The following is a 27,045-nucleotide window of genomic DNA, read 5'->3' on the forward strand; positions in this document are numbered from 1 at the left end:
GTCAGGGCTCTGCGCAGGCCAGTCAAGCGCTTCCACACCGATCTCGACAAACCATTTCTGAATGGGCCTCGTTTTGTGCATTGGGCATTGTCATGCTGAAACAGGAAAGGGCCTTCCCCAAACTGTTGCCACAAAGTTGGAAGCAGAGAATTGTCTAGAATGTCATTATATGCTGTAGGGTTAAGATTTCCCTTCATTGGAACTAAGGGACCTAGCTCGAACCATGAAAAACAACCCTAGACCATTATTTCTCTTCCACCAAACTTTATAGTTGGCACTGCATTCGGACAGGTAGTGGCCTTCTGGCATCCGCCAAACCCAGATTTGGCCGTCGGACTGCCAGATGGTGAAGTGTGATTCATCACTCCAGAGAACACGTTTCCACTGCTCCAGATTCCGATGGCGGTGAGCTTTACACCACTCCATCCGACGCTTGGCATTGCGCATTGTTACATTAGGCTTGTGTACGGCTGCTCGGCCATGGGAACCCATTTCATGAAGCTCCTGACAAACAGTTCTTGTGCTGACGTTGCTTCCAGAGGCAGTTTGGAACTCGGTAGTGAGTGTTGCAACAGAGGACAGTCTGTTTTTTCAGCACTCACCAGTTCCGTTTTGTGAGCTTCTGTGGCCTACCACTTTGTGGCTTAGCCGTTGTTGCTCCTAGACGTTTCCACTTCAGAATAACAGCACTTACAGTTGACCGGGGCAGCAGGTCAGAAATTTGACTTGTGACAAACTGACTTGTTGGAGAGGTGGCATCCTATGACGGTACTACTTTGAAAGTCACTGAGCTCTTCAGTAAGGCCATTCTACGGCCAATGTTTGTCAATGGAGACAAACACATAGTTTTGTGTATATATAATGTATCTGACCCTGGGCCAGTGGTTACAGAGCAACTGAGAGAGACTGATCTGCATGTGTGTGCACACACATTGTTTGTTTTATTAATATTTATTTTTTTACCTTTATTCAACTAGGCAAGTCGGTTAAGAACAAATTCTTATTTACAATGGCGGCCTACCCCGGCAAACCCTCCCGCTAACCCGTCCTATGGGACTCCCGATCACGACCGGTTGTGATACAGCAGTATATCAGTGCTAGAGGCATCACTACAGACCCTGGCTCAGAGATGAAATTAGATTTTAAACAAAACAATGTTGCAGGAATGCTAATCTTATCTGTTTCTAACAGAAACATTTTCAGTACAATCTGAGATGGTGGCTGTCAAGCCTCTTTCTTGTGTTTTTGGGGCTCAGTGCCTTAGACCGCTGCGCCACTCGGGAGGCTCCAGTGTGTGTTCAGTCCCACTTGACAACCTCATCACTGACGTTCAGGCCTTCTTCAGTTAGAAGGCCACATAGGAAGAGATGTACACAGGCAGTCCAATATCACTGACCAGACTCGTCTTTGAAGGCAGTGGCTTTTGAAATGCAAAGTATTCTCCTGATAACAAAGCAAGTCGCTGACAGTGGCTCAGCAGGTTGTTGTGCTAGTGTGTGGTTGAGAATGAGATGTTGTTTACAAACTAAGGAGCAGCTCCATACTACTTGTCAGAGAACTGATACTCTATACTGGCTGTTTGGGTGGGATTGGTGTGGGGTGTGGGGGGATCCATGGGTGGCTTGGAACATTTCTTTGGATTCCTCATGTTTAACACATTGTTCGAAAAACATTTGGTCCAAATCGGATGTTACTGTAGGTAATATATTTATTGAATAGTATATAAATCCTATAAATTAAAGTGGCCAGTTTGGGTGCAATCGATTAGCTTAATTTCTCAGAGATGAAATTAGATTTTAAACAAAACAATGTTGCAGGAATGCTAATCTTATCTGTTTCTAACAGAAACATTTTCAGAACAATCTGAGATGGTGGCTGTCAAGCCTCTTTCTTGTGTTTTTGGGGCTCAATGCCCAGATAAACTGTTCTTTTTTATTTATTTATTTATTTATTTAACCTTTATTTAACCAGGAAGGCAAATTGAGAACACGTTCTCATTTACAATTGCGACCTGGCCAAGATAAAGCAAAGCAGTTCGACACATACAACAACACATAGTTACACATGGAGTAAAACAAACATATAGTCAAAAATACAGTGAAAAAAAAATAAGTCTATATACAATGTGAGCAAGTGAGGTGAGATAAGGGAGGTGAAGGCAAACAAATATATGTATAAATAAATAAAAATAAAAATATATAAAAGGCCATGGAGGCGAAGTGAGTACAAAACAGCAAGTCAAATAAAAACTAAAAAAAAAACACTGGAATGGTTGGTTTTGCAGTGGATTCTTATGGCACTTAGTGTTATTAGTGTGTCTACATTTCACTGGCTTTACGTTTTAAATATCTCCTTCCCTACCAGGCAGCCTCTATAACAACACTATCCTGTCCAATATGCTGTGTATTGATCTTTGTAGCCTTGGGGGGAGGGAAGAATCACTGGATTAGTGAGACAAGTGAAGCAGAGTTGAATGAATGCTGTGTTTATATACACACAGAGAGAGCGAGAAGAGAGAGCGAGAAGAGAGAGCGAGAGAGCGGTGCCGCCGCCTTGTCTTAGGTGTTTCAATCTGTATTGGATTCATGCCAGATTCAGATGGGTGGAATGCCTTTGATATGGAAATGCCACTGCAGGAGATGGATGCTCTCACACCCACACACACAGCTCAGGTGACTGAACCTGAGAATGAGATTGACCTGTGACCCCCTGATGTGTGTGTATGTGTGTCACACGTAGAACATGAGAAAACAGTCTGCTGTGTCCTGACCTGTCTATGGTAGGAGGTTATGTCCTTCCTTCCTCCTCCCGTCTTCCGTGTGTGTGTGTGTGTGTGTGTGTGTGTGTGTGTGTTTGTGTGTGTGTGTGTGTGTGTGTGTGTGTGTGTGTGTGTGTGTGTGTGTCACTGCCAGGGCTGGGGCTGCTTATTGAATTAGTGGTGTTGATCAAACAGCTTGAGTCAGCAGGAATCCTTTTCCAGGTGAAGTAGTCAGCCCATAGAAATAGATTGTAGCCTTCCAGCCGTGGCATCGCTGTGTGCCAGCTTGTACGCATCATCAAACTGCTCATCTGCGTGTGCTTGCTCCCAAATAAACCTTCCAATAACCTATTCAATACCCTTTGAATAAAGGAGGATTGGAGATGGGCTTTTAAACCGGACTTTGTCTTTTTAGCTTGAGTTTCTTGAATCTGCAGTCATTTCAAATCATGAGAAGAGAGACACTTTTAGTTTGTTTCTTACTGTGGCCACTGGTCAGCCCCCTGTTGTCAGGCAGTTGTTGTATCAGAAATTCAATACAATCCTTAACTATCAAGTAGCCAGCACATAGTTCTGAGTGGGGTGTGTTCATTGCAGTGTCTGTGACAAGCCTGTCATCCGAGGAAGGCTGTTTCTCTCAGGAAATGTGGTCTGTTCTGTTGTGATCCCGTCATAACAGACCCTCTGTTTCTCTCAGGAAATGTGGTCTGTTCTGTTGTGTTCCCGTCATAACAGACCCTCTGTTTCTCTCAGGAAATGTGGTCTGTTCTGTTGTGTTCCCGTCATAACAGACCCTCTGTTTCTCTCAGGAAATGTGGTCTGTTCTGTTGTAATCCCGTCATAACAGACCCTCTGTTTCTCTCAGGAAATGTGGTCTGTTCTGTTGTGATCCCGTCATAACAGACCCTCTGTTTCTCTCAGGAAATGTGGTCTGTTCTGTTGTGATCCCGTCATAACAGACCCTCTGTTTCTCTCAGGAAATGTGGTCTGTTGTGATCCCGTCATAACAGACCCTCTGTTTCTCTCAGGAAATGTGGTCTGTTCTGTTGTGATCCCGTCATAACAGACCCTCTGTTTCTCTCAGGAAATGTGGTCTGTTCTGTTGTGCTCCCGTCATAACAGACCCTCTGTTTCTCTCAGGAAATGTGGTCTGTTCTGTTGTGCTCCCGTCATAACAGACCCTCTGTTTCTCTCAGGAAATGTGGTCTGTTCTGTTGTGTTCCCGTCATAACAGACCCTCTGTTTCTCTCAGGAAATGTGGTCTGTTCTGTTGTGATCCCGTCATAACAGACCCTCTGTTTCTCTCAGGAAATGTGGTCTGTTCTGTTGTGCTCCCGTCATAACAGACCCTCTGTTTCTCTCAGGAAATGTGGTCTGTTCTGTTGTGCTCCCGTCATAACAGACCCTCTGTTTCTCTCAGGAAATGTGGTCTGTTCTGTTGTGATCCCGTCATAACAGACCCTCTGTTTCTCTCAGGAAATGTGGTCTGTTCTGTTGTGATCCCGTCATAACAGACCCTCTGTTTCTCTCAGGAAATGTGGTCTGTTGTGATCCCGTCATAACAGACCCTCTGTTTCTCTCAGGAAATGTGGTCTGTTCTGTTGTGCTCCCGTCATAACAGACCCTCTGTTTCTCTCAGGAAATGTGGTCTGTTCTGTTGTGATCCCGTCATAACAGACCCTCTGTTTCTCTCAGGAAATGTGGTCTGTTCTGTTGTGCTCCCGTCATAACAGACCCTCTGTTTCTCTCAGGAAATGTGGTCTGTTCTGTTGTGCTCCCGTCATAACAGACCCTCTGTTTCTCTCAGGAAATGTGGTCTGTTCTGTTGTGCTCCCGTCATAACAGACCCTCTGTTTCTCTCAGGAAATGTGCAGAATGTACAGTATGAACAGAGGTGTTTATAATGTGGTTGTGCTACCAGGTCAGGGAAGGTAGGCTCAACTTACTAAACAGATCAACCTCTGTAACCCTCTCATCCATTGTTTACAGCCAGTGTGTGTGTTATTGTGTATCAGAGAGAGGGTTTGCCTGGTTTGCCCACTCTCTATTCAATGTAAACAAGTCTGCTATTCTTAGCAGCACAGTAGCTGCTGTAGTGAAGTACATCCTATTTAAAAATCTACCCTGCTTGCTGTTAGACTGTCGCTAAGGCCCTACCATTATCTAAAGCATATTAAGTGTCAGTGGAGACCAATGAGTTTGATGTTGTTTATGAATTTCGGGAAGCGTTCTGGTTCTCCATTGGCCAGGGAGAGGACAGCAGGTATTGTGTAGGTGAATAATATCAGTTTCCAGTTTAAGCGGCAGTTCATGTGTGTATGTGTTTGTCTGTTTGTATCTTTGTGAGTGTATGTTTTCCTGTGTGCAGGGTATTCTAACTAGTGGTAATACCCGTTCCATCCACATCTAGTGAGTCCAGGCAGTGAGACTGGTGTACAGGGAGGCTCAGTCTTTACATTGACATTGTTTGACAGGTTTTTAAAAAAACCTAATAAAGCAACACCTCACGGAACAACGCCTCTCCCCATGTGAGCCACTTGTTGTGTGTATGTACTGACATGTATGTGTAACTGATCGATACACACACACACACTGCATGTTAATGTTTTTAAATGTATGTAAATTAATGATTTTGTCTATAATGTCTTTTTCATTATGTGTCAGACCCCAGTAAGACTAGCTGTTGCCATTGGCGTCGACTAATGGGGATCCTAATACATAAAATCAAATCAGGGAGTTATAAGCCCTCTTTACACTGACATTCTGTTTGACAGAGTGACAGCCTGAGGGGGTGTTAAAGAGCATGACTGTCCTTCTTGGATACTGGGGACGAAGCGGCTGTACAGACAAATCTCACTCGTACTTAGATAGCATGGAGAGATGACTGCAGGGCTGGGGCCTGGGCTGACATTCTAGAGGCCTAGTTTACTAAAGGGATTGGTTTACACTACTGAGAAGTTTATATATTTGATATGCTATTCCCATAGCAGGAGCTAATTTTGCATGGGTACAAATATGACCTAGTCTCCGCAGAGAATAGATAGTATTGTATTCTAGCTGTGCTTAGATGGGGTGGACTGATTGTCAGGGTTTAATATCCTCCCATGATTTTATTTCAAGTAGGATAGCAGCCTACACAAGAAATAACTAATAACCATCTAGATGTCACCTTGACACATACATACAGTCTAGAGGTCGACCGATTAATCGGAATGGCCGATTAATTGGTGCCGATTTACAAGCTTTCATAACAATCGGTAATCGGGATTTTTGGACACCGATTATGGCCGATTACATTGCACTCCACGAGGAGACTGCGTGGCAGGCTGACTACCTGTTATGCGAGTGCAGCAAGGAGCCAAGGTAAGGTGCTAGCTAGCATTAAACGTATCTTATAAAAACAATCAATCTTAACATAATCACTAGTTAACTACACATGGTTGATGATATTACTAGTTTAACTAGCTTGACCTGCGTTGCATATAATCGATGCGGTGCCTGTTAATTTATCATTGAATCACAGCCTACTTCGCCAAACGGTTGATTTAACAAGTGCATTCGCGAAAAAAGCACTGTCGTTGCACCAATGTGTACCTAACCATAAACATCAACGCCTTTCTTAAAATCAATACACAAGTATATATTTTTAAACCTGCATATTTAGTTAATATTGCCTGCTAACATGAATTTCTTTTAACTAGGGAAATTGTGTCACTTCTCTTGCGTTTTGTGCAAGCAGAGTCAGGGTATATGCAGCAGTTTGGGCTGCCTGGCTCGTTGCGAACTGTGTGAAGACCATTTCTTCCTAACAAAGACCGTAATTAATTTGCCAGAATTGTACATAATTATGACATAACATTGAAGGTTGTGCAATGTAACAGCAATATTTAGACTTATGGATGCCACTTGTTAGATAAAATACAGAACGGTTCCGTATTTCACTGAAAGAATAAACATTTTGTTTTCGAAATGATAATTTCCGGATTTGACCATATTAATGACCTAAGGCTTGTATTTCTGTGTGTTATTATATTATAATTAAGTCTATGATTTGATAGAGCAGTCTGACTGAGCGGTGGTAAGCAGCAGCAGGCTCGTAAGCATTAATTCAAACAGCACTTTCCTGCGTTTGCCAGCAGCTCTTCGCTGTGCTTCAAGCATTGCGCTGTTTATGACTTCAAGCCTATCAACTCCCGAGATTAGGCTGGCAATACTAAAGTATCTATTAGAACATACAATAGTTAAAGGTATATGAAATACAAATGGTATAGAGAGAAATAGTCCTGTAATAACTACAACCTAAAACTTTTTACCTGGGAATATTGAAGACTCATGTTAAAAGGAACCACCAGCTTTCATATGTCTGAATAAGGAACTTAAATGTTAGCTTTTCTACATGGCACATATTGCACTTACTTTCTTCTCCAACACTTTGTTTTTGCATTATTTAAACCAAATTGAACATGTTTCATTATTTATTTGAGACTAAATTGATTTTATTGATATATATATTAAGTTAAAATAAGTGTTCATTCAATATTGTTGTAATTGTCATTATTACAAATATATACATAAAAATCGTCCGATTAATCGGTGTCGGCTTTTTTTGGTCCTCCAATAATCGGTATCGGCTTTGAAAAATCATAATCGGTCGACCTCTAATACAGTCTAATACTCAATGGGGAGGGCATGAACGACAACAACGCCGGGTTCCCTTCTTGACAAATACTACTATCCGGCAACGGCGTGGGAAGTAGCTACCTAGTAGCCAATATCAACAACAGTACACCCATCATCTATCATTTGTATAAAAAAATAAACAATCGTCAGTTTTACAACTGAAATTAAAAATAACAGTGATATACGACTCATCCTCATGCTTAAAAACAGAATTCTCAGCTGAATCTTTATTTGTATTTTTCTCCCCAATTTCGTGGTATCTAATTGGTAGTGTTGAGTTCGGAGAATATGAAATATACTTAATCATATCAATTTTGGAGTGCTGAGTTTTAGAGGGTCTACACCAGAAGTTAAGGGTTATAGGAGGAAGGTATATAGTGTGTGCAACTAAGTTTGGAATGTGTTTAGTGCAGGGAAGCGATTACATGTGGCAGGCATTGATAAGGGAAGACAGGTGGAGATCTTAGAAACTAACAATGTCACTCAGGGAGAGAGGGTAATGTATAACGTTTACATTATGTCAGGATATGTCACTGAGGGAGAGAGGGTAATGTATAACGTTCACATAATGTCAGGATATGTCACTGAGGGAGAGAGGGTAATGTATAACATTTACATAATGTCAGGATATGTCACTGAGGGGGAGAGGGTAATGTATAACGTTCACATAATGTCAGGATATGTCACTGAGGGAGAGAGGGTAATGTATAACATTTACATAATGTCAGGATATGTCACTGAGGGAGAGAGGGTAATGTATAACATTTACATAATGTCAGGATATGTCACTGAGGGAGAGAGGGTAATGTATAACGTTTATATAATGTCAGGATATGTCACTGAGGGAGAGAGGGTAATGTATAACGTTTACATAATGTCAGGATATGTCACTGAGGGAGAGAGGGTAATGTATAACGTTTACATAATGTCAGGATATGTCACTGAGGGAGAGAGGGTAATGTATAACGTTCACATTATGTCAGGATATGTTACTGAGGGAGAGAGGGTAATGTATAACGTCTACATTGTCAGGATATGTCACTGAGGGAGAGAGGGTATTGTATAACGTTTACATAATGTCAGGATATGTCACTGAGGGAGAGAGGGTAATGTATAACATTTACATTATGTCAGGTTATGTCACTGAGGGAGAGAGGGTAATGTATAATGTTTACATAATGTCAGGATATGTCACTGAGGGAGAGAGGGTAATGTATAACATTTACATTATGTCAGGATATGTCACTGAGGGAGAGAGGGTAATGTATAACGTTTACATTATGTCAGGATATGTCACTGAGGGAGAGAGGGTAATGTATATCATTTACATAATGTCAGAATAGGTCACTAAGGGAAAGAGGGTGATGTATAACATTTACATTATGTCAGGATATGTTATTGTTAGCCATCAGGGATCCTCTGGGAGGAGAAGAGACACAGTCTGTTATCAATAACCATGACAGCCTTGAGGAGTGAGCACTTTGGGGTAGAGGTCAGGTTAGATGAAGTGAGGAAGAACAGATATCACTAAAATTCTGTCTAGTAAAAGAGATGCATTGGCTGTTCAGCTGTGGAGGAGGAGACTCAGCCTAGGAGAAAGGGTTAAATAGTAGTGCTTGTGTGTAATGTTTTTTTTGTCTGAATACAGCTGTCTCAACCCTTTATGAAGAATTAAACTTGGTGTCTGTGAGTTCTCTAGTGTCCGTGAGTTCTCTAGTGTCCGTAAGTTATTTACTCTGAAAAATAAGAACCTAACAGTAGTTACATCTTGTCTCATCGCTGCAACTATGCTTCTTGACACAATGCCCACTTAACCCGGAGGCCATCCGCACCGTTGTGTCGGAGGAAACACCGTACACCTGGCGCCGCCACAGGAGTCGCTAGTGCGCGATGGGACAAGGACATCCCTGCCAACGGAGCCAGGACTCGAACCCAGAATATGTATTGGCACAGCTAGCACTGCGATGCAGTGTCTTAGACCTTAGCGCCACTCGGGAGGCCCCCAGCTGAATCTTTTAAGATATTTGCTAAACAGATCGTGTTGATTTTAGCCTCAGCCTTCTCCCACTCCTTTGATACGAAATCTCTACCCCAGACCTTTTACCAAGCCACTATATCAATCATTCTAAAGAAAGATAAGGATCCCCTTGAGTGTACATCCTACAGGCCTATTTCGCTTCTAAAATCCTAGCACTTCGCCTTGAGACTGTCTTACCTTCTGTAACCAACCTGACAGTCTTTTTTTATTTATTGTTGACACGCAAGAATTAAATGCCTTTGGTTTTGGCGACGCATTTATTTCATGGGTTAAAGTAATATACAATTCTCCACTGGCTTCAATTTGAACTAACAGCATCCTTTCTGAATACTTTCCTTTACAACGTTCCACTAGGCAGGGCTGTTCGATGTCTCCACTCCTTTTTTCTAAAGCCATAGAGCCACTAGCCATCGCTCTACGTAGCAGTAAGGTAGTGGAGGGGGCGATAAGAGGATGTCTCGAACACAAAATCTCACTTTATGCTGATGATATTCTTTTATTTATCTCTGAGCCAATGTTATTGGCACCAATGGTTTTGAATACTCTTGAAACCTTTGTGAAAATATCTGGGTATAAACTGAATCTGCATAAATGTGAAATGTTTTGTATTCTCCTGTGTGATGGCGCCAACAGTTTGGCTACACTTCCATTCAAATGCGTCACAAGCAAATTCACACATTTGGGTGTTTCACTTCCCGCCATTTTAAAGACTTTGCAAACTTTACAAAGCAACTAGAAAATACTAAACTTGACTTTGAGCTTTGGTCACTTCTCCCTCATTCGCTATCTGCACGCGTAAATATTGTCAAAATGAATGTTGTGGTTTGTCCACCTATTTCAATGTGTTCCAGTTTTTCTAAATCCTTCTTCGACAATCTAGATCAAGTTATTCCCTCATTCATTTGGAATAAGAAAACCCCTCGGCTACGTTAAATATTCCTTCAAAGGCACAAAAGGAGGCCAGGGATGAACCAATATCCACTTCTACTACTGGTCTGACAACATCAGAAATATTATGTACTGGCTTGACTCTGAGAATTATTCAAGTCATCCCTCTTGGGTACAAATGTAATAATCAGCCTGTGAAACATCTTTATCAGCACTCATATGTTCACCCTTACCTCTGCCGATATCCAGGTACACATTCCCAATCCGACTGTTAAACAATCTATAAGAATATGATTCCAATTTTGGAAACATTTTCAGCTCCACTCGGCCTCTATCTGCATGTCACTAAACAATAACCACATGTTCCCCACTCATTGGAAATCAGAGCATCAGATGTATGGCAGAGGAAAGGTGTTCATTGATAAATACTGCTCAATCAAAACCCTCTAACCTATAGCAGAGCGCTTTCCACACCCACTCCTTTCCACACCCACTCCTTTCCTTTCCACACACCCACTCCTTTCCTTTCCACACACCCTTTCCTTTCCACACACCCTTTCCTTTCCACACACCCACTCCTTTCCACATACCCACTCCTTTCCTTTCCACACACCCACTCCTTTCCTTTCCACACACCCCACTCATTTCCACACGCCCACTCCTTTCCTTTCCACATACCCACTCCTTTCCTTTCCACACACCCACTCCTTTCCTTTCCACAGACCCTTTCCTTTCCACACACCCACTCCTTTCCACATACCCACTCCTTTCCTTTCCACACACCCACTCCTTTCCTTTCCACACACCCACTCCTTTCCACATACCCACTCTTTTCCTTTCCACACACCCACTCCTTTCCACACACCCACTCCTTTCCTTTCCACACACCCACTCCTTTCCACACGCCCACTCCTTTCCTTTCCACACGCCCACTCCTTTCCTTTCCACACGCCCACTCCTTTCCTTTCCACACGCCCACTCCTTTCCTTTCCTCACGCCCACTCCTTTCCTTTCCACACACTCACTCCTACCCTTTCCACACACCCACTCCTTTCCTTTCCACACACCCACTCCTTTCCTTTCCACACACCCACTCCTTTCCTTTCCACACACCCACTCCTTTCCTTTCCACACACCCACTCCTTTCCACATACCCACTCCTTTCCACACATCCACTCCTTTCCACACACCCCACTCATTTCCTTTCCACACACCCCACTCATTTCCACACACCCCACTCATTTCCACACATCTCACTCATTTCCACACGCCCACTCCTTTCCTTTCCACACACCCACTCCTTTCCACACCCCCCACTCATTTCCACACAGCCACTCCTTTCCACACACCCACTCCTTTCCACACACCCACTCATTTCCACACGCCCACTCCTTTCCTTTCCACACACCCACTCCTTTCCTTTCCACACACCCACTCCTTTCCTTTCCACACACCCACTCCTTTCCTTTCCACACACCCACTCCTTTCCTTTCCACACACCCACTCCGTTCCTTTCCACACACCCACTCCGTTCCTTTCCACACACCCACTCCTTTCCTTTCCACACACCCACTCCTTTCCTTTCCACACACCCACTCCTTTCCTTTCCACACACCCACTCCGTTCCTTTCCACACACCCACTCCTTTCCTTTCCACACACCCACTCGCCATATTGGGATGTAGCGCTCCCCTTTCTCTATACATGGGTTATCACCACTTATTAAGCCTGATTTGGAATCAAATCTACAAAGTATGATATAGTTTGAAATGTTTCAACCTGCAGTTTATTATACATTTACAAGTTAAGCGCTTGGTTGTTGATTGAGTTTGTGCATGGGTTTGCTTTACCCAAGACAATAATGTTGATTGTTGGAGCATCCCAGGGTCCTGTATATGTGTGTATTCCATGCACTTGTGTGTGTATTATTATACAATTATGTGTATGATTTCCTCTGTAGAACAGCATGAGGGCCTCATCCATCCTTTGATGTGTTGATGTGAACTCAACTCATTATGTTTGTCACCACTCACTCACTCACTCGGTCATCAGCATTGCCATGTGTGATTGGTAGGCTACTGGTGGGAAAGCATGCCTCTCACTCTGCCTGGTGTTCATGTCCTTTGATTAGCACTCAAGCCCAGAATACACAGAACCACATAATACACAGAACAACATAATACACAGAACAACATAATACACAGAACCACATAAAACACAGAACCACATAAAACACAGAACCACATAATACACAGAACCACAATACACAGAACAACATAAAACACAAAGCCTGTCAGCTCTCAGCAGAACCACAGAACCAGGCTAGTGCACAGACATCAATACAGTATGATAAATATGACTTCTAATGTGTTGTTTTTAGTGCTGCTTGGTGAATGTTGTGACTTGTGAATTGTGGAAGAGATTTTATATTATAGGGCAGAGAGACGGGCAACAAGAGGTGAAGTTAGTCACATTACATTTTCCCCGTTAATTGGCTGTATTCATAACAGCTTTGGGAGACAAAAGGGCTTGCTGAAAATGAGATGTAAATTAATAATAGGTCATCCTATTGTGTGTGTGTGTGTGTGTGTGTGCATCTGCCTGTCTCTGTGTGTGTATGTATGTGTGAGTCATGTGTTGTGGGTGTGTGTCTCTGTTGAATTCAGGTATTGGGAGGGTTGAGGCACCAAATCGGCGAGCCAGTTCCACATTAATAAAAACTCCCTGGGGTGTCCAGGATGTTACTCTGTCTCACTGAGGGCCCTGGTTAGCTCTTACCGTTGCCATGGTTTCAGAGCTCAACGCCATTGGTGACAATTACTCGTCAACACTACCTACACATTCAACTAATGACCTGATATAGCTGACAGTGAAGACATTCCAATCCCGACATTCCAATCCAACACTTTGTGTGTGCTTTGGTTTAAACAACTGTATGCCCAAGAGCTGATCCAATACAGGGCTGATGTATGCCTGTTGAATAGATATCACTACATTATTTTGACTCCTTACACTCTCTTGCATATGAATCTGTCTTTGTGAAACAGAAAAAAGCTATGCAGTGGATATGCTGTCTGAAGGATTCCTACATTTTTATTTGAAGGGTCTTGATGCAGTCACAGTAGCACAGAGCCACTGTTTTATCTCTGCTACTCTCTCCCAGCAAGGACTGAGTCAACACGGCTATGTTACAAAGGTCTGTCAGCCTGTGTTCTAATGCTGCTATGGGCTTCAAACAGTGGTGACCGCGCAGTCCATTTCTGGGGGTGATGGTGCTGAGCTGGATCAAAAATGTGCACACTAAAATGAGAGAACAACTCTATAGGCTAGTCCTTGTGAAATTTGTACAGTGCATTCGAAAAGTATTCTGGCCCCTTGACTTTTTTCCCCACATTTTGTTAAGTTACAGCCTTATTCTAAAATTGATTAAATTGTCGCCCCCCCCCCCCCCCCCCCCCTTCATCAATCTACACACAATACCCCATAATGACAAAGAAAAAACAGGTCTTTTGACATTTTTGCTAATTTCTTACAAATAAAAACCGGAAATGTCACATTTGCATAAGTATTCAGACCCTTTACTCAGTACTTTGTTGAAACACCTTTGGCAGCGATTACAGCCTTGAGTATTCTTGGGTATGACGCTACAAGCTTGGCACACCTGTATTTAGGGAGTTTCTATCATTCTTCTCTGCAGATCCTCTCAAGCTCTGTCAGGTTGGATGTGGAGCGTTGCTGCACAGCTATTTTCAGGTCTCTCCAGAGATGTTCAATCGGGTTCAAGTCCGGGCTCTGGCTGGGCCACTCAAGTACATTCAGAGACTTGTCTCGAAGCCACTCCTGCGGTGAACCTTCACCCCAGTCTGAGAGCAGGTTTCCATCAAGGATCTCTCTGTACTTTGCTCCGTTCATCTTTCCCTCAATCCTGACTAGTCTCCCAGTCCCTGCCGCTGAAAAACATCCCCATGAAGCATGCCACCACCATGCTTCACCGTAGGGATGTTACCAGGTTTTCTCCAGACGTGATACTTGGCATTCAGGCCAAAGAGTTCAATCAAGGTTTCATCAGACCATAGAATCTTGTTTCTCGTGGTCTGAGAGTCTTTAGGTGCCTTTTGGCAAACTCCAAGCAGGCTGTCATGTGACTTTTACTGAGGAGTGGCTTCCGTCTGGCCACTCTACCATAAAGACCTGATTGGTGGAGTGCTGCAGAGATGGTTGTCCTTCTGGAAGGTTCTCCCATCTCCACAGAGGAACTCTGGAGCTCTGTCAGAGTGACCATCAGGTTATTGGTGACCTCCCCGACTAAGGCCCTTCTCCCCCGATTGCTCAGTTTGGCCGGGCGCTCTACGGACAATTCCTTTGACCTCATGGCTTGGTTTTTGCTCTGACATGCACTGTCAACTGTGGGACCTTATATAGACAGGTGTGTGCCTTTCCAAATCATGTTCAATCAATTGAATTTACCACAGATGGACTCCAATTCAGTTGTAGAAACATCTCAACGATGATCAATGGAAATAGGATGCACCTGAGTTTAATTTAGAGTTTCATAGCAACAAAGGGTCTGAATACTTATGTAAATAAGGTATTTCTGTTTTTAGTTTTAATTGCAAAAACGTATAAAAAAACTGTTTTCTCTGTCATTATGGGGTATTGTTTGTAGATAAATTGATTTAATTAATTTTAGAACAAGGCTGTAACGTAACAAAATGTGGAAAAAGTGAATGGGTCTGAATACTTTCCGAATGCACTGTATGTGTCAGGCACTAGCAGGTTATGGGGTATTCAGTGAGGTGCAGAGGTCAGATACGTGAGCTTGTCTTGATCCACACTAGAATGTGTAATGAGATGTTCATCTGCTCTTGAACAGCACATTATGGACCCCCCCCCCCCCTCCTTACCTCTCCTAATAAATATGTGTTGGTCTGATGTAATTCATAAGGAGTATCCAGACACTGCACTTGATGAATTTATGAAATTGCTTCTTCCAATTATTGATAAACCTTTTAAGAAACTGACTCTTAGAACTGTTAAGCCTCCATGGATTGACGAGGAATTTAAAAACTGTATGGTTGAAAGAGATGGGGCAAAATGATTGGCTATTAAGCCTGGCTGCACATCTGACTTACTGCAAATTGAGAAATGATGTGACCAAACTCAACAACAAGAAGAAGAAACTGTATTATGAAGCCAATATCATTGATATAAAGAATGATGGAAAAACCTTTGGAGTACTTGAAATGAAATGATGGGCAGAAAGACATTCAACTCCATTTTCATTGAATCAGATGACTTATTCATCACAAAACCATTTGATGTTGACAATTATTTGTATGATTATGTTTACTTCATTGGCTAAGTGGGTCAAGTTAGGCAGGAAACTACTGAGAGCTACTGAGGATGGTAGCTGACTCTATATTCACTCCTATTTGTCATATCTTTAATCTGAGCCTAGAGGAAAGTGCTTGTCCTCAGGCCTGGATGGAAGCCAAAGTCATTCCTCTACCTAAGAATGGTAAAGTGGCCTTTACTGGTTCTAACAGCAGACCTATCAGCTTACTGCCAGCTCTTAGCAAACTGTTGGATTTTATTTATTTGTGACTAAATACAATACAATTTCTCTGTAAATGGATGAACAACAGACTTTCAGCATAGTTATAGAGAAGGGCACTCAACATGTACACAAATGACTGATGATTGATTGAAATACATTGATAATAAGAAGATTGTGGGAGCTGTACTATTAGTTTTCAGGGCAGCCTTTGATATTATTGACCATAACCTGTTTTTGAGAAAACATATGTGTTATGACTTTTCAACCTCTGCCATATCGTGGATTCAGAGTTATTGATCAAACACAGAGGGTTTTCTTTAATGGAAGCTTCTCTAATGTTAAACATGTAAAGTGTGGTGTATTGCAGGGCAGCTCTCTTGGCCCTCTGCTCTTTTCAATTTTTACCAATGACCTGCCACTGGCATTAAACAAAGCCTGTGTGTCCATGTATGCTGATGATTCAACCATATACGCGTCAGCAACCACAGCTAGTGAAATCCCTGCAACCCTAAACAAAAAGTTTCAGTCCGTTTTAGAGTTGGTGGCCAGTATTAAACTGGTCCTGAGCATGTCTGAAACTAAGAGTGTTGTATTAGCTACAAATCATTCGCTAAATTCTAGACCGCTGAATCTGGTAATGAACGGTGTGGCTGTTGAGCAATTTGAGGAAATTACTAAATTACTTGGTGTTACCTTAGACTGTAAACTGTCATAGTCAAAACATAATGATTCAATAGTTGTAAAGATCAAATCAAATGTTATTTGCCACACACGCTGAATACAACAGGTGTAGACCTTACAATGAAATGCTTCCTCACAAGCCCTTAACCAACAATGCAGTTCAAGAAATAGAGTTAAGGAAATATTTACTAAATAAACTAAAGATTCTCCCATCTCCACAGAGGAATCTGGAGCAAAGGGTCTGAATACTTATGTAAAAAAAGGTATTTCAGTTTTACATTTTGAATACATTTGCACAATTTTGTGTTTGTTTTTTTGCTTTGTCATTATGGGGTATTGTGTGTAGATTGATGTGGGGGGAAAAAAACTATTTAATCCATTTTAGAATAAGGCTGTAACGTAACAAAATGTGGAAAAAGTCAAGGGTTCTGAATACTTTCCGAATACACTGTATGTGTAACTTTTAGATGCGCACACACACACAGACACCCTACACTACATGTTAATGTGTGTAAATTGCAGTCTTGTCTGTAATGTATTTTTTGTTTTGTGTCGGACCCCAGTAAGACTAGTTGTCACCCTAGTAAAATAAAATCTAAATCTCTCATTTCTCACCCCCCCACCCTCACTCGCTTTTCCTCCTCAACTCTCTCCCTCTATCTTGTTCCTTCTTCTTTCTTAACTCCATTGATGTCTCCCTCTCTCGTTCTCCCTCTTCTCTGTCTCTCTTTCTCCTCCCTCTCTGTGTCTGAAGGTTATTGCTCTGCTGCGTCTCTTATCACTGTTGACTCTCCTCCCAGGGTAAGGCATTAGTCCACACTGCCTTCTTGTTCCCTGCTTAATCACTGCCTCTCAGTCATACTAAAACTACCTCACTGGCGCTTTACAGCCCCTGTAGAATAAAACACACACATGCAGATGCACACACACACACACACACACACACACACACACACACACACACACACACACACACACAGAGAGAGTAGCCAGTCATAGAGACAAATGGCAGTGGGAGAGAAAGACAAACACAGACCAGACATATCAAGGGAGCGGCCCTCTACACAGACAGACTGGTGTAGAATGGGATGAAAGCTTGACATGCTAATATGTCTTCAGATCAGTTGTCAGATCTGTTCTACAAGGACACAACACGGTTTCAGACAGCCATCCTCTAGTCTATACTACTTGTTCATAACTGCCCCCTTTATTTGGTATGTAACTGTATCTGGAGTACAAAAGAGCTTTCAAGAGGAAATATTACAAATTATTCAATGACTGCCTGTGATGGACTGGTGATTTATTCTATTCCTACTAGACTGTAAAGTGGCCCTGAAAGGAAAAGGGAAACCAGTGTTGCACGCTAGCTTGACTCTCAAGTAGATTTTGTAATATAAATAATTAAGCTGTCACTATTTGAATGGCCTTTTTAATAACAAGAGGGCAGTGTTCTTTGGAGTGTTCCTATGTGTTTTAATACACTTTCTAAACTGCTGTGAAAATTGGCACACACGTGTTGTCGCACGCATGCACACCCGCACACCCGCACACGTTTCCTCCCCTTGAGTCAGTTTTGAGAGAGCTAATTCTCATGCTGTGATGCCACCTGTATATCAGTATGTGAATTAAACCCATGATTTGGTGCCACCTGTATATCAGTATGTGAATTAAACCCATGATTTGGTGCCACCTGTATATCAGTATGTGAATTAAACCCATGATTTGGTGCCACCTGTATATCAGTATGTGAATTAAACCCATGATTTGATGCCACCTGTATATCAGTGTGTGAATTAAACCCATGATTTGATGCCACCTGTATATCAGTATGTGAATTAAACCCATGATTTGATGCCACCTGTATATCAGTGTGTGAATTAAACCCATGATTTGATGCCACCTGTATATCAGTGTGTGAATTAAACCCATGATTTGATGCCACCTGTATATCAGTGTGTAAATTAAACCCATGATTTGATGCCACCTGTATATCAGTGTGTGAATTAAACCCATGATTTGATGCCACCTGTATATCAGTGTGTGAATTAAACCCATGCTTTCATGCCACCTGTATATCAGTATGTGAATTAAACCCATGATTTGATGCCACCTGTATATCAGTGTGTAAATTAAACTCATGATTTGATGCCACCTGTATATCAGTATGTGAATTAAACCCATGATTTGATGCCACCTGTATATCAGTGTGTGAATTAAACCCATGATTTGATGCCACCTGTATATCAGTGTGTGAATTAAACCCATGATTTGATGCCACCTGTATATCAGTGTGTGAATTAAACCCATGATTTGATGCCACCTGTATATCAGTGTGTGAATTAAACCCATGATTTGATGCCACCTGTATATCAGTGTGTGAATTAAACCCATGATTTGCCGCTAACAGCGACTGCTGCAGAGCAGAGTGAATACAGCTTCAGGCAGAGCACAGCGGCACAGCACCCAGACTCCTCTCCTCTCGGCGGGACTAGAACAATGATTGGGTCTGTTGGTGTGGCTCACACAGTCACTTTCTATCCAACACCAAGCATACATGTAGGCCAATGATTCCCCAACTCTTTGTAGTCCCATACCCCTTCAAACATTCAACCTCCAGCTGTGTACCCCCTCCAGCACCATGGTCAGCGCACTCTCAAATATTGTTTTTTTTGCCATCGTTTGTAAGCCTGCCACACACACACTATACAATACATTTATTAAACATAAGAATGAGTGTGAGTTTTTGTCACAACCTGGCTCGTGGGAAGTGACAAAGAGCTCTTATAGGACCAGGGCACAAATAATAATATAATAATAATCAATAATTTTGCTCTTTATTTAACCACCTTATTTGTTCATCGAAAATGGTGAATAACTCACCGCAGGTTAATGAGAAGGGTGTGCTTGAAAGGATTCACATAACTCTGCAATGTTGGGTTGTATTGGAGAGAGTCTCAGTCTTAAATCCTTTTCCACACACGGTCTGTGCCTGTATTTAGTGTTTATGCTAGTGAAGGCTGAGAATCCACTCTCACATAGGTACGTGGTTGCAAAGGCCATCAGTGTCTTAACAGTGTGATTTGCCAAGGCAGGAGCGCAGCCCTATCCAGAAATCTGGCAGTGGCTTCAATTTTTACAAAACCGCTTGTTGTAATTTTGATGAGGCTCTCTTGTTCAGATATCGTTAAGTGTAGTGGAGGCAGGGCATGAAAGGGATAACAAATCCAGTTGTTTGTGTCATCCGTTTCGGGAAAGTACCTGCGTAATTGAGCACCCAACTCACTCAGGTGCTTCGTTATATCACATTTGACATTGTCCGTAAGCTAGAGTTCATTTGCACACAATCATACAATGATGGAAATACCTGTGTTGTCCTTTTTAATGCAGACAGAGAAGAGCTCCAACTTTTTAATCATAGCCTCAATTCAGTCCCACACATTGAATATAGTTGCGGAGAGTCCCTGTAATCCTAGATTCAGATCATTCAGGTGAGAAAAAACATCACCCAGATAGGCCAGTCGTGTGAGTAACTCGTCATCATGAAAGCGGTTAGACAAGTGAAAATGATGGTCAGTAAAGAAAACTTTAAGCTCGTCTCTCAATTTAAAAAAAAACTTATCAACACTTTGCCCTTTGATAACCAGCGCACTTCTGTATGTTGTAAAAGTGTTACATGGTCGCTGCCCATATCATTGCATAGTGCAGAAAATACACGAGAGTTCAGGGGCCTTGCTTTAACAAAGTTAACCAGTTTCACTGTAGTGTCCAAAATGTATTTCAAGCTGTCAGGCATTCCCTTGGCAGCAAGAGCCTCTTGGTGGATGCTGCAGGGTACACAAGTGGCGTAGGGAGCAACTGCTTGCACGCGCGTTACCACTCCACTATGTTTCCCTGTCATGGCTTTTGCGCCATCAGTACAGATACCAACATGAGCAGTTTGTCTACATACGGCTGGTGGAATTCCCGCGAGAGAGTAACCATGTGATTGGATTTTAATTATTTGACTAAGCTATCTGTATTTGACATTGTGTTGTTATTTCGCTGAACACTAGATGGTTTCATTTTATTTTTGGTCAATGAAACGAGGCTACTAAGGCAAGTAAAAAAACAAAATGTATAGCCGCTGGAAATATAAATGGACTGTTTGAAAATGTGAATCACATTTTAATTTGGCGTACCCCCGACGGCATTGCACGTACCCCTGTTCTAAGGTATTGTTTCTCTTTATTCAACCCGCCTGCCACCCACCCACCCACCCTTTAGCCACACAGTATTTAATGACCCTAAACTGTCCGCCCTGCATATATAACCGCGGGGGCTGCAGGTTATGAGTCAACCCAGGCATCGCTAACTTCTTAATGAATGTGTGTAACCGGTGTGAAATGGCTAGCTAGTCAGCGGTATGCACTAGTAGCGTGTCAATCGTTGACGCCACTTGCTCTGCAATGGGTGAGGCTTTTATGGAACGATAGGTAACAATGCTTCATGGGTAACTGTTGACGACGTGTGCTGAGGGTCCCTGGTTCGAGCCTAGGTTGGGGTAAGGAGAGGGACGGAAGCAAGACTGTTACGTGTGTGTGTGAACGTGAGTGCGTGCTTACGTGTGTGCGCATGTAAGTGTGTGTATCCCTTTGAGAATGTCACTATTCACAGTATGCATACAGAAGTTGAAGGGTTCTTCTGGCCAATCCTTGTCCTAAGAGGTTCTTATCCTCTTCAAGCATGTATTAACACTTCACTCTGACTCTTCATACATTCACTGGGAGCCTTGGAGACAAGAGAGGGAAGCTAGATCCGATAGATGCAGGCTCCTTACCGCTGCCTGGCCCTGCTATCTGCTATTCCCAATGGTGTCATTAGTTTAGTAAAATACTGCATAATTGACTCTCATCCTTGGCTGTTACTTCAATGTTTCTAACAGTTTCTCCCTCCCTCTCTTTCTCTTTTTTTTCAGAGGAAATAAAGGAAGAGTCTGAAAAATTAAGGTAAATTGATTTTAATTCAGTTTCACAGAAATATATCCTGGTTACACCCCGTGTGAATATTTTAAAAGATCTGGAGATTAAAGACCCATAAGTTTAATAAATTGTGACAATAATATAATAACAAAGCTCATAAGCAACAGAATGGCAGAAGTCTTACCAGACTTAATACATATCAATCAAGCAAGGTTTATTCAAAATAGACACTTACAAACAAATACAAAAACAAGATTCAGTTTAATACAATACGCAACAAAAATAAGATGTATCTATAATGGCTGTTGTGAATGGCCTTTTCAATTCAAAACTTTGGAATCTTTCAACTTTCCAGCTGAAATAATACATTTAATAAAAATAGTATTATCCTAAAATATCCTAAACCAAAAATATACACAAATAATAATTGCTTTAGAAAGGGGCACAAGCCATAGATGTCCTCTCTCCCCCCTCCTGTTTGCACTGGCAATTGAACCTCTTACAGACATAATTAGACAGGACCCAAATGTAACAGGTGTTAGTATTGGTAAACATGAATGTTTATTAAACTTATTTGCAGATGATCTCCTGATATACCTGATCAATATTGAAAACTCAATGCCTCCCTTGCTAAAAATATTTTCAGAGTACTTAAAAATCTCAGGATATAAAATGAACGTGGGAAAAAAACGAAATAATGGCAATAGGAGATCTACGGCAATTTTTTAAGTGGACCACAAAAAATATGAAATACTTAGGATATATAAAGATAACTGTACCCCATTACTCAACAATATGAAATCAGATCTAATAATGGAACAACCTTCCCATAAATCTTACAGGTCAAATAAATATCTTCAGAATGGCATGGCTCCAAAAGATTGTATATTTATTCTCGGTAATACCAATTACCCCACCGAAGACATTCATTAAAAATGTATACTTGATCATAGCAGACTTTATATGGGAAAAGTTAACTTATAGAATACAAAGGAAAGTTTTCCATCTTCCTAAATCAGAGGGGGGTTTTAATCTTCCAGACTTGGAATTGTATCAACTCGCTACCCAGGGATTTTACTTGTGACATATAGTTAAATGTACTAAAGAGGGACAATAGGTACATATTGAAAATGCGCATTCTCATCCTCAAAAATCTTTTTACTTGTCTATTTTTTAAGGATAAAGCTAAGAACGAACAACTTCATAGTTCAGAACACTATAACAATATGGAAGAAAATAAAACATATTCTACAAGAAACAATATCACTCCCTAAAAACACAACCCTTTTGAACAATCCTTGGATAGCTTTTCAGAATTCACCGATACATTGTCCACATGGAAAACTAAAGGCATAGAAACCATAAATGACTTAGTAATAGGAAATACATGTATTTCCATTACCGAATTTTACAAAGCAATTGTAGATATTTTCAAATACATGCAACTTAAACAGTTCATATCAAGAAGTGTTTGGATTTGAGAGATCCTATTCAGCTGACAATCTCTTAGGGGGGGGGGGATAACTGGTGGAGGGAATGTTGGAACATAACTAATGGAACTACAGTTAACAAAAATGTACGCTTAATCCAGTGTAAACTAATATATAGAATTTATTATACAAGAGACAAAATTCACAAATTCTACAGTACAACGGCAGACTCCTGTCTTAAGTGTAAAACTAACAATCACTCAATAATCCATGCCTTCTGGGAATGCTATAAAGTCCCAAAGGTATGGCCAGAATTAGAAAGTCGGCTGTCAGAAGTGTTACCATGTAAATGTACTTTTAATCCGTCTGTCTGCATATTTCAAGACATGGCATCTGAGGGTGCAGTGAGATACCCGATGGGTTGGACGATACATTTCTAGTCAATCATCTTGAACAAAACGTATACTGAAAAACTGTTGAAAGTGTGTGGGCGACAGAGAAAAACTAAATGGTGCAGTTTGAGGCCATGTGGCGGAGAGTGATACAGGCGCTGGAAATGGAGGTTCGAGCAGGTGGGTCTGGGCAGGGGTGATGATGTGGATGTTTGTATCTGTATGCTGCTGTTTGTAGGTGAATGTTTTGTATTGTTAAAAAAAAATCAAAAATAAAATCTTACAAAAGAAAAATAAATACATCCTGGTTAATTTAGGTGATTTTCTTGTTTCCTTTCGCTTGCCTTTGAGTTTAGTATAAAAGGTGTGTGTGTGTGTGTTTTTGTTTGTCTCTCAGCCGGGTCTACTTCTAAAAGCCCTTTTCCCTGTCATTAATGGACCCCTGCCTAGTGCCTGGCTCTAGCCTGGGAGGGAGGGGGAGAGTTTTATTTTATTAGGATACCCATTAGTCGACGCCAATGGCGGCAGCTAGTGTTACAGGGGTCTGACACACAACGAAAAAGATATTACAGACAAAATACTACGATTAGCATTTATTAGGATACATTAACATGTAGTGTGTGTTTGTGTCTGTATCTAACAGTTACACATACATGTCAGTACATACACTCAAAAAGTAGGCTGTATTTCTCCTGGGAGAGGGAGAGTTTGCGTGTGTGTTTGTGGAGCTTTGCTGCCTGGTAACTGGGTCAGTGGAATGAAATGTACCATGAGTGCCACTCCTTTCCTCCTCATCCTTTCTTTCTCCCGCCATTTCCATCCCTCTCTTTCTCTCTCCCCCCCGAGAGTCCCACAGCAGGACTGGATGATCAGGGCTGGATCAGAATGTTCTATGTGCCAGCTATGCTAGCTCTGCCCAAATCAGATCCCAGTGGTCGGTGAGGGGAGCTAGGCTGAGGGGGTGGGTAGAGGGAGGTGGTAGAGACACTGGCCGTGTCTGAATATGCATATTAGTGTACTGCATACTATGTACCAGAGGTGTGGATTTGAGTCACATGACTTGGACTCGAGTCTGACTCTTGATGACTTGATAGAAAATAAAACAACTTGAAACTTGACTTCGACTTGGAGCCTCAAGACTCAGGACTCGATAAAGATTCGAGACTGATGAATTGAAATATATCTGGCCAGATCTTGTAATGTTTTGTCACTCATTTTGTGGCACAGAGTCACGGTGGATTAGGCTACTCTCCACCCAACCAGAGACCGTATCGTACTTGCAAAAAAATAAAAATGTTGCTAATGAAGCGCACACTCTGCCCTTTGATTCAACCAACAAACTGTCAGTCCACACATTTCAGGTAACCTACAGTAGCGGAGTGAGAAGGTTTTGGGGGGGGTCGCAAGTGTGAAATTGCATGGGAAAAATACAGAAATTCACACATTTTTATAGGCTAGATATAACCTAGCATTTGTATTTTATATTTATACCTTTGTTTATTCGATCAGGTTACTAACATAGGTCTACGGCATTGCACCAAATATCGTAATCTATGCTTCAGAGCCCAAAAAGGTTGTTGTGTTGACTGTTGATCAATGACCAGTCATCAGCATGGGCTCGCAAATGCGGGCGCACGGATCCAGATTAGTGACCAGAAAGCACTTGTTTACTTTTCTCCGGTTTTGCCTAGCAAAAGCAGTAGCCTACCTAGGTTAATATTATCCATATAAAATTCAGTTTATCAATCTGCTACGGACTCATCTTTGCCAGAACAATAGGCTAGTGATTTCATTGATCATTTTCCTATTTCAGATAGGCCTAGTTTGGGTGGGTTAAAAGTATATGCCTCAGTGGTGGTACGGTATGTTAAAGATAGCTGTAGCATCGCCTTCAATACTTATGGGATGAAGACGTAACATATTCTGGCAAATTATTTACGATATTTTTGAGAAAGAAAAATACAGATAGAAAATATATGATCCTGCTTGCTCTGGACTCCAGAAAAGTGTGTGCGCGGTGGTCGAGAGCTTTGGACCACTCCTTTTTGTGGGTCACGAGTCAAAAAGTTAGAGATCAACTGGGCAAGCGAACAGATTGCTGATGTACAGCTATAGAATCAGTGCAGCGCAAACGTCAAATTGTAGGGAGAGAAGATTGACATAAATAAATATGCAGCTCAAAAAATTGTTTGGTGGTCAAGAATATTAATGGTTTACTTTGCATGCTCACCAGCAACGGGGCATCAAGCAACAATTACTAGCATAGGCCTAATTGTCTTTTGGTATATCAATATTTCTCGAAATTGATAATTGAGTTATGAAGCTTGCATTTGGAATTTGTTTTTAGTTATTACATAATCAAATTGTGTCATAGACAAAATAAGGAAAATGGATGTCTGGTAGCCTCAATAAATAGACAATTAACTTTGTGACCTTGGGACTATAAGGTTCTATCTGCACTAAGCATAGTTCTGAGATATTGAGCATCAGTTTTCACATCCCAGATCTCAGAACTGTTTTGTAGTGAATTATTTTTTCTTAATCCATTAAAACCTCTACAGGATCGGTGGGTCCCCCACAGGACGACAGTTGAGCTAACGTAGGCTAATGCGATTAGCATGAGATTTTAAGTAACAAGAAAATTTCCCAGGACATAGACATATCGGATATTGGCAGAAAGCTTAAATTCTTGTTAATCTAACTGCACTGTCCAATTTACAGTAGCTATTACAGTGAAATAATACCATGCTATTGTTTCAGAGTGCACAGTTATGAACTTGAAAGGTTATTAATAAACCAATTAGGCACTTTTGGGCAGTCTTGATACAAAATGTTGAACAGAAATGCAATGGTTCATTGGATCAGTATAAAACGTTGCCCACAAACTGCTGCCATCTGTACAGCACTTCGAGATATTAGCTGATGTACGAAGGGCTATATAAAAAAATAAAATAAAAAAACTTGATCTACTGGCCAAAATCTATATTGCGCCTGGGCTGAAATAATACATTATGGCCTTTCTCTTGCATTTCAAAGATGATGGTACAAAAAAAGCACATACTTTTTTCTTTGTATTATCTTTTAGCAGATTTGATGTGCTATATTCTCCTACATTCATTTCACATTTCCACAAACTTCAAAGTGTTTCCTTTCAAATGGTATCAAGAATATGCATATCCTTGCTTCAGGTCCTGAGCTACAGGCAGTTAGATTTGGGCGAAATTGGGGGAATAGGGGGCAGATCCTTTTTAAGGTCCTCACCTTAAAGGTACCTGAAGTACAGAGTATGAAAATCCTGAGACATAAAAAAAAAACATGTTTAGGTGGGTGCAATAGCAGATATAACCTAATGTCTCTGAAATGTCAATCTGGGTTCAGCAATAAAGTTATATCTGACACTTTTGAATTAGACATGTTCAGTTAAGTAGACTATCCATTGGAATACATAAATTATAGAATAACACTATTTTACCAAAATAGAGTCGGAACACATCAGCAAATCCATTAAGACATGTATTATGGTCATTAGACAAATTACTGCCATCACTGAGCAACGATGTGACATTTACTTTAAGATTTCTGACAGTGTTGTTTTGCTTGCGTGCCATTGGCAAAGAAGGGTTCTGATTGGTCCGTCTGTATTTGTTCAAGCTTGTGATTGGAT

General features: G+C 41.4%; 1 protein-coding gene across 2 annotated transcripts in view; it reads left to right on the forward strand.

Annotated features, from left to right (window-relative positions):
- LOC129823119 (brefeldin A-inhibited guanine nucleotide-exchange protein 1-like) overlaps positions 1-27,045 on the forward strand; it is a 119,431-nt gene that overhangs the window by 28,085 nt on the left and 64,301 nt on the right. For both annotated transcript variants that reach the window (XM_055881882.1, XM_055881883.1), the window contains exon 2: positions 21,556-21,586. In XM_055881882.1, the coding sequence (XP_055737857.1) occupies positions 21,556-21,586 (31 nt within the window). The remainder of the gene's footprint in view (positions 1-21,555; positions 21,587-27,045) is intronic.

Source organism: Salvelinus fontinalis, chromosome 25 (genome assembly GCF_029448725.1).
Source record: "Salvelinus fontinalis isolate EN_2023a chromosome 25, ASM2944872v1, whole genome shotgun sequence".
NCBI classification, from domain to species: domain Eukaryota; kingdom Metazoa; phylum Chordata; class Actinopteri; order Salmoniformes; family Salmonidae; genus Salvelinus; species Salvelinus fontinalis.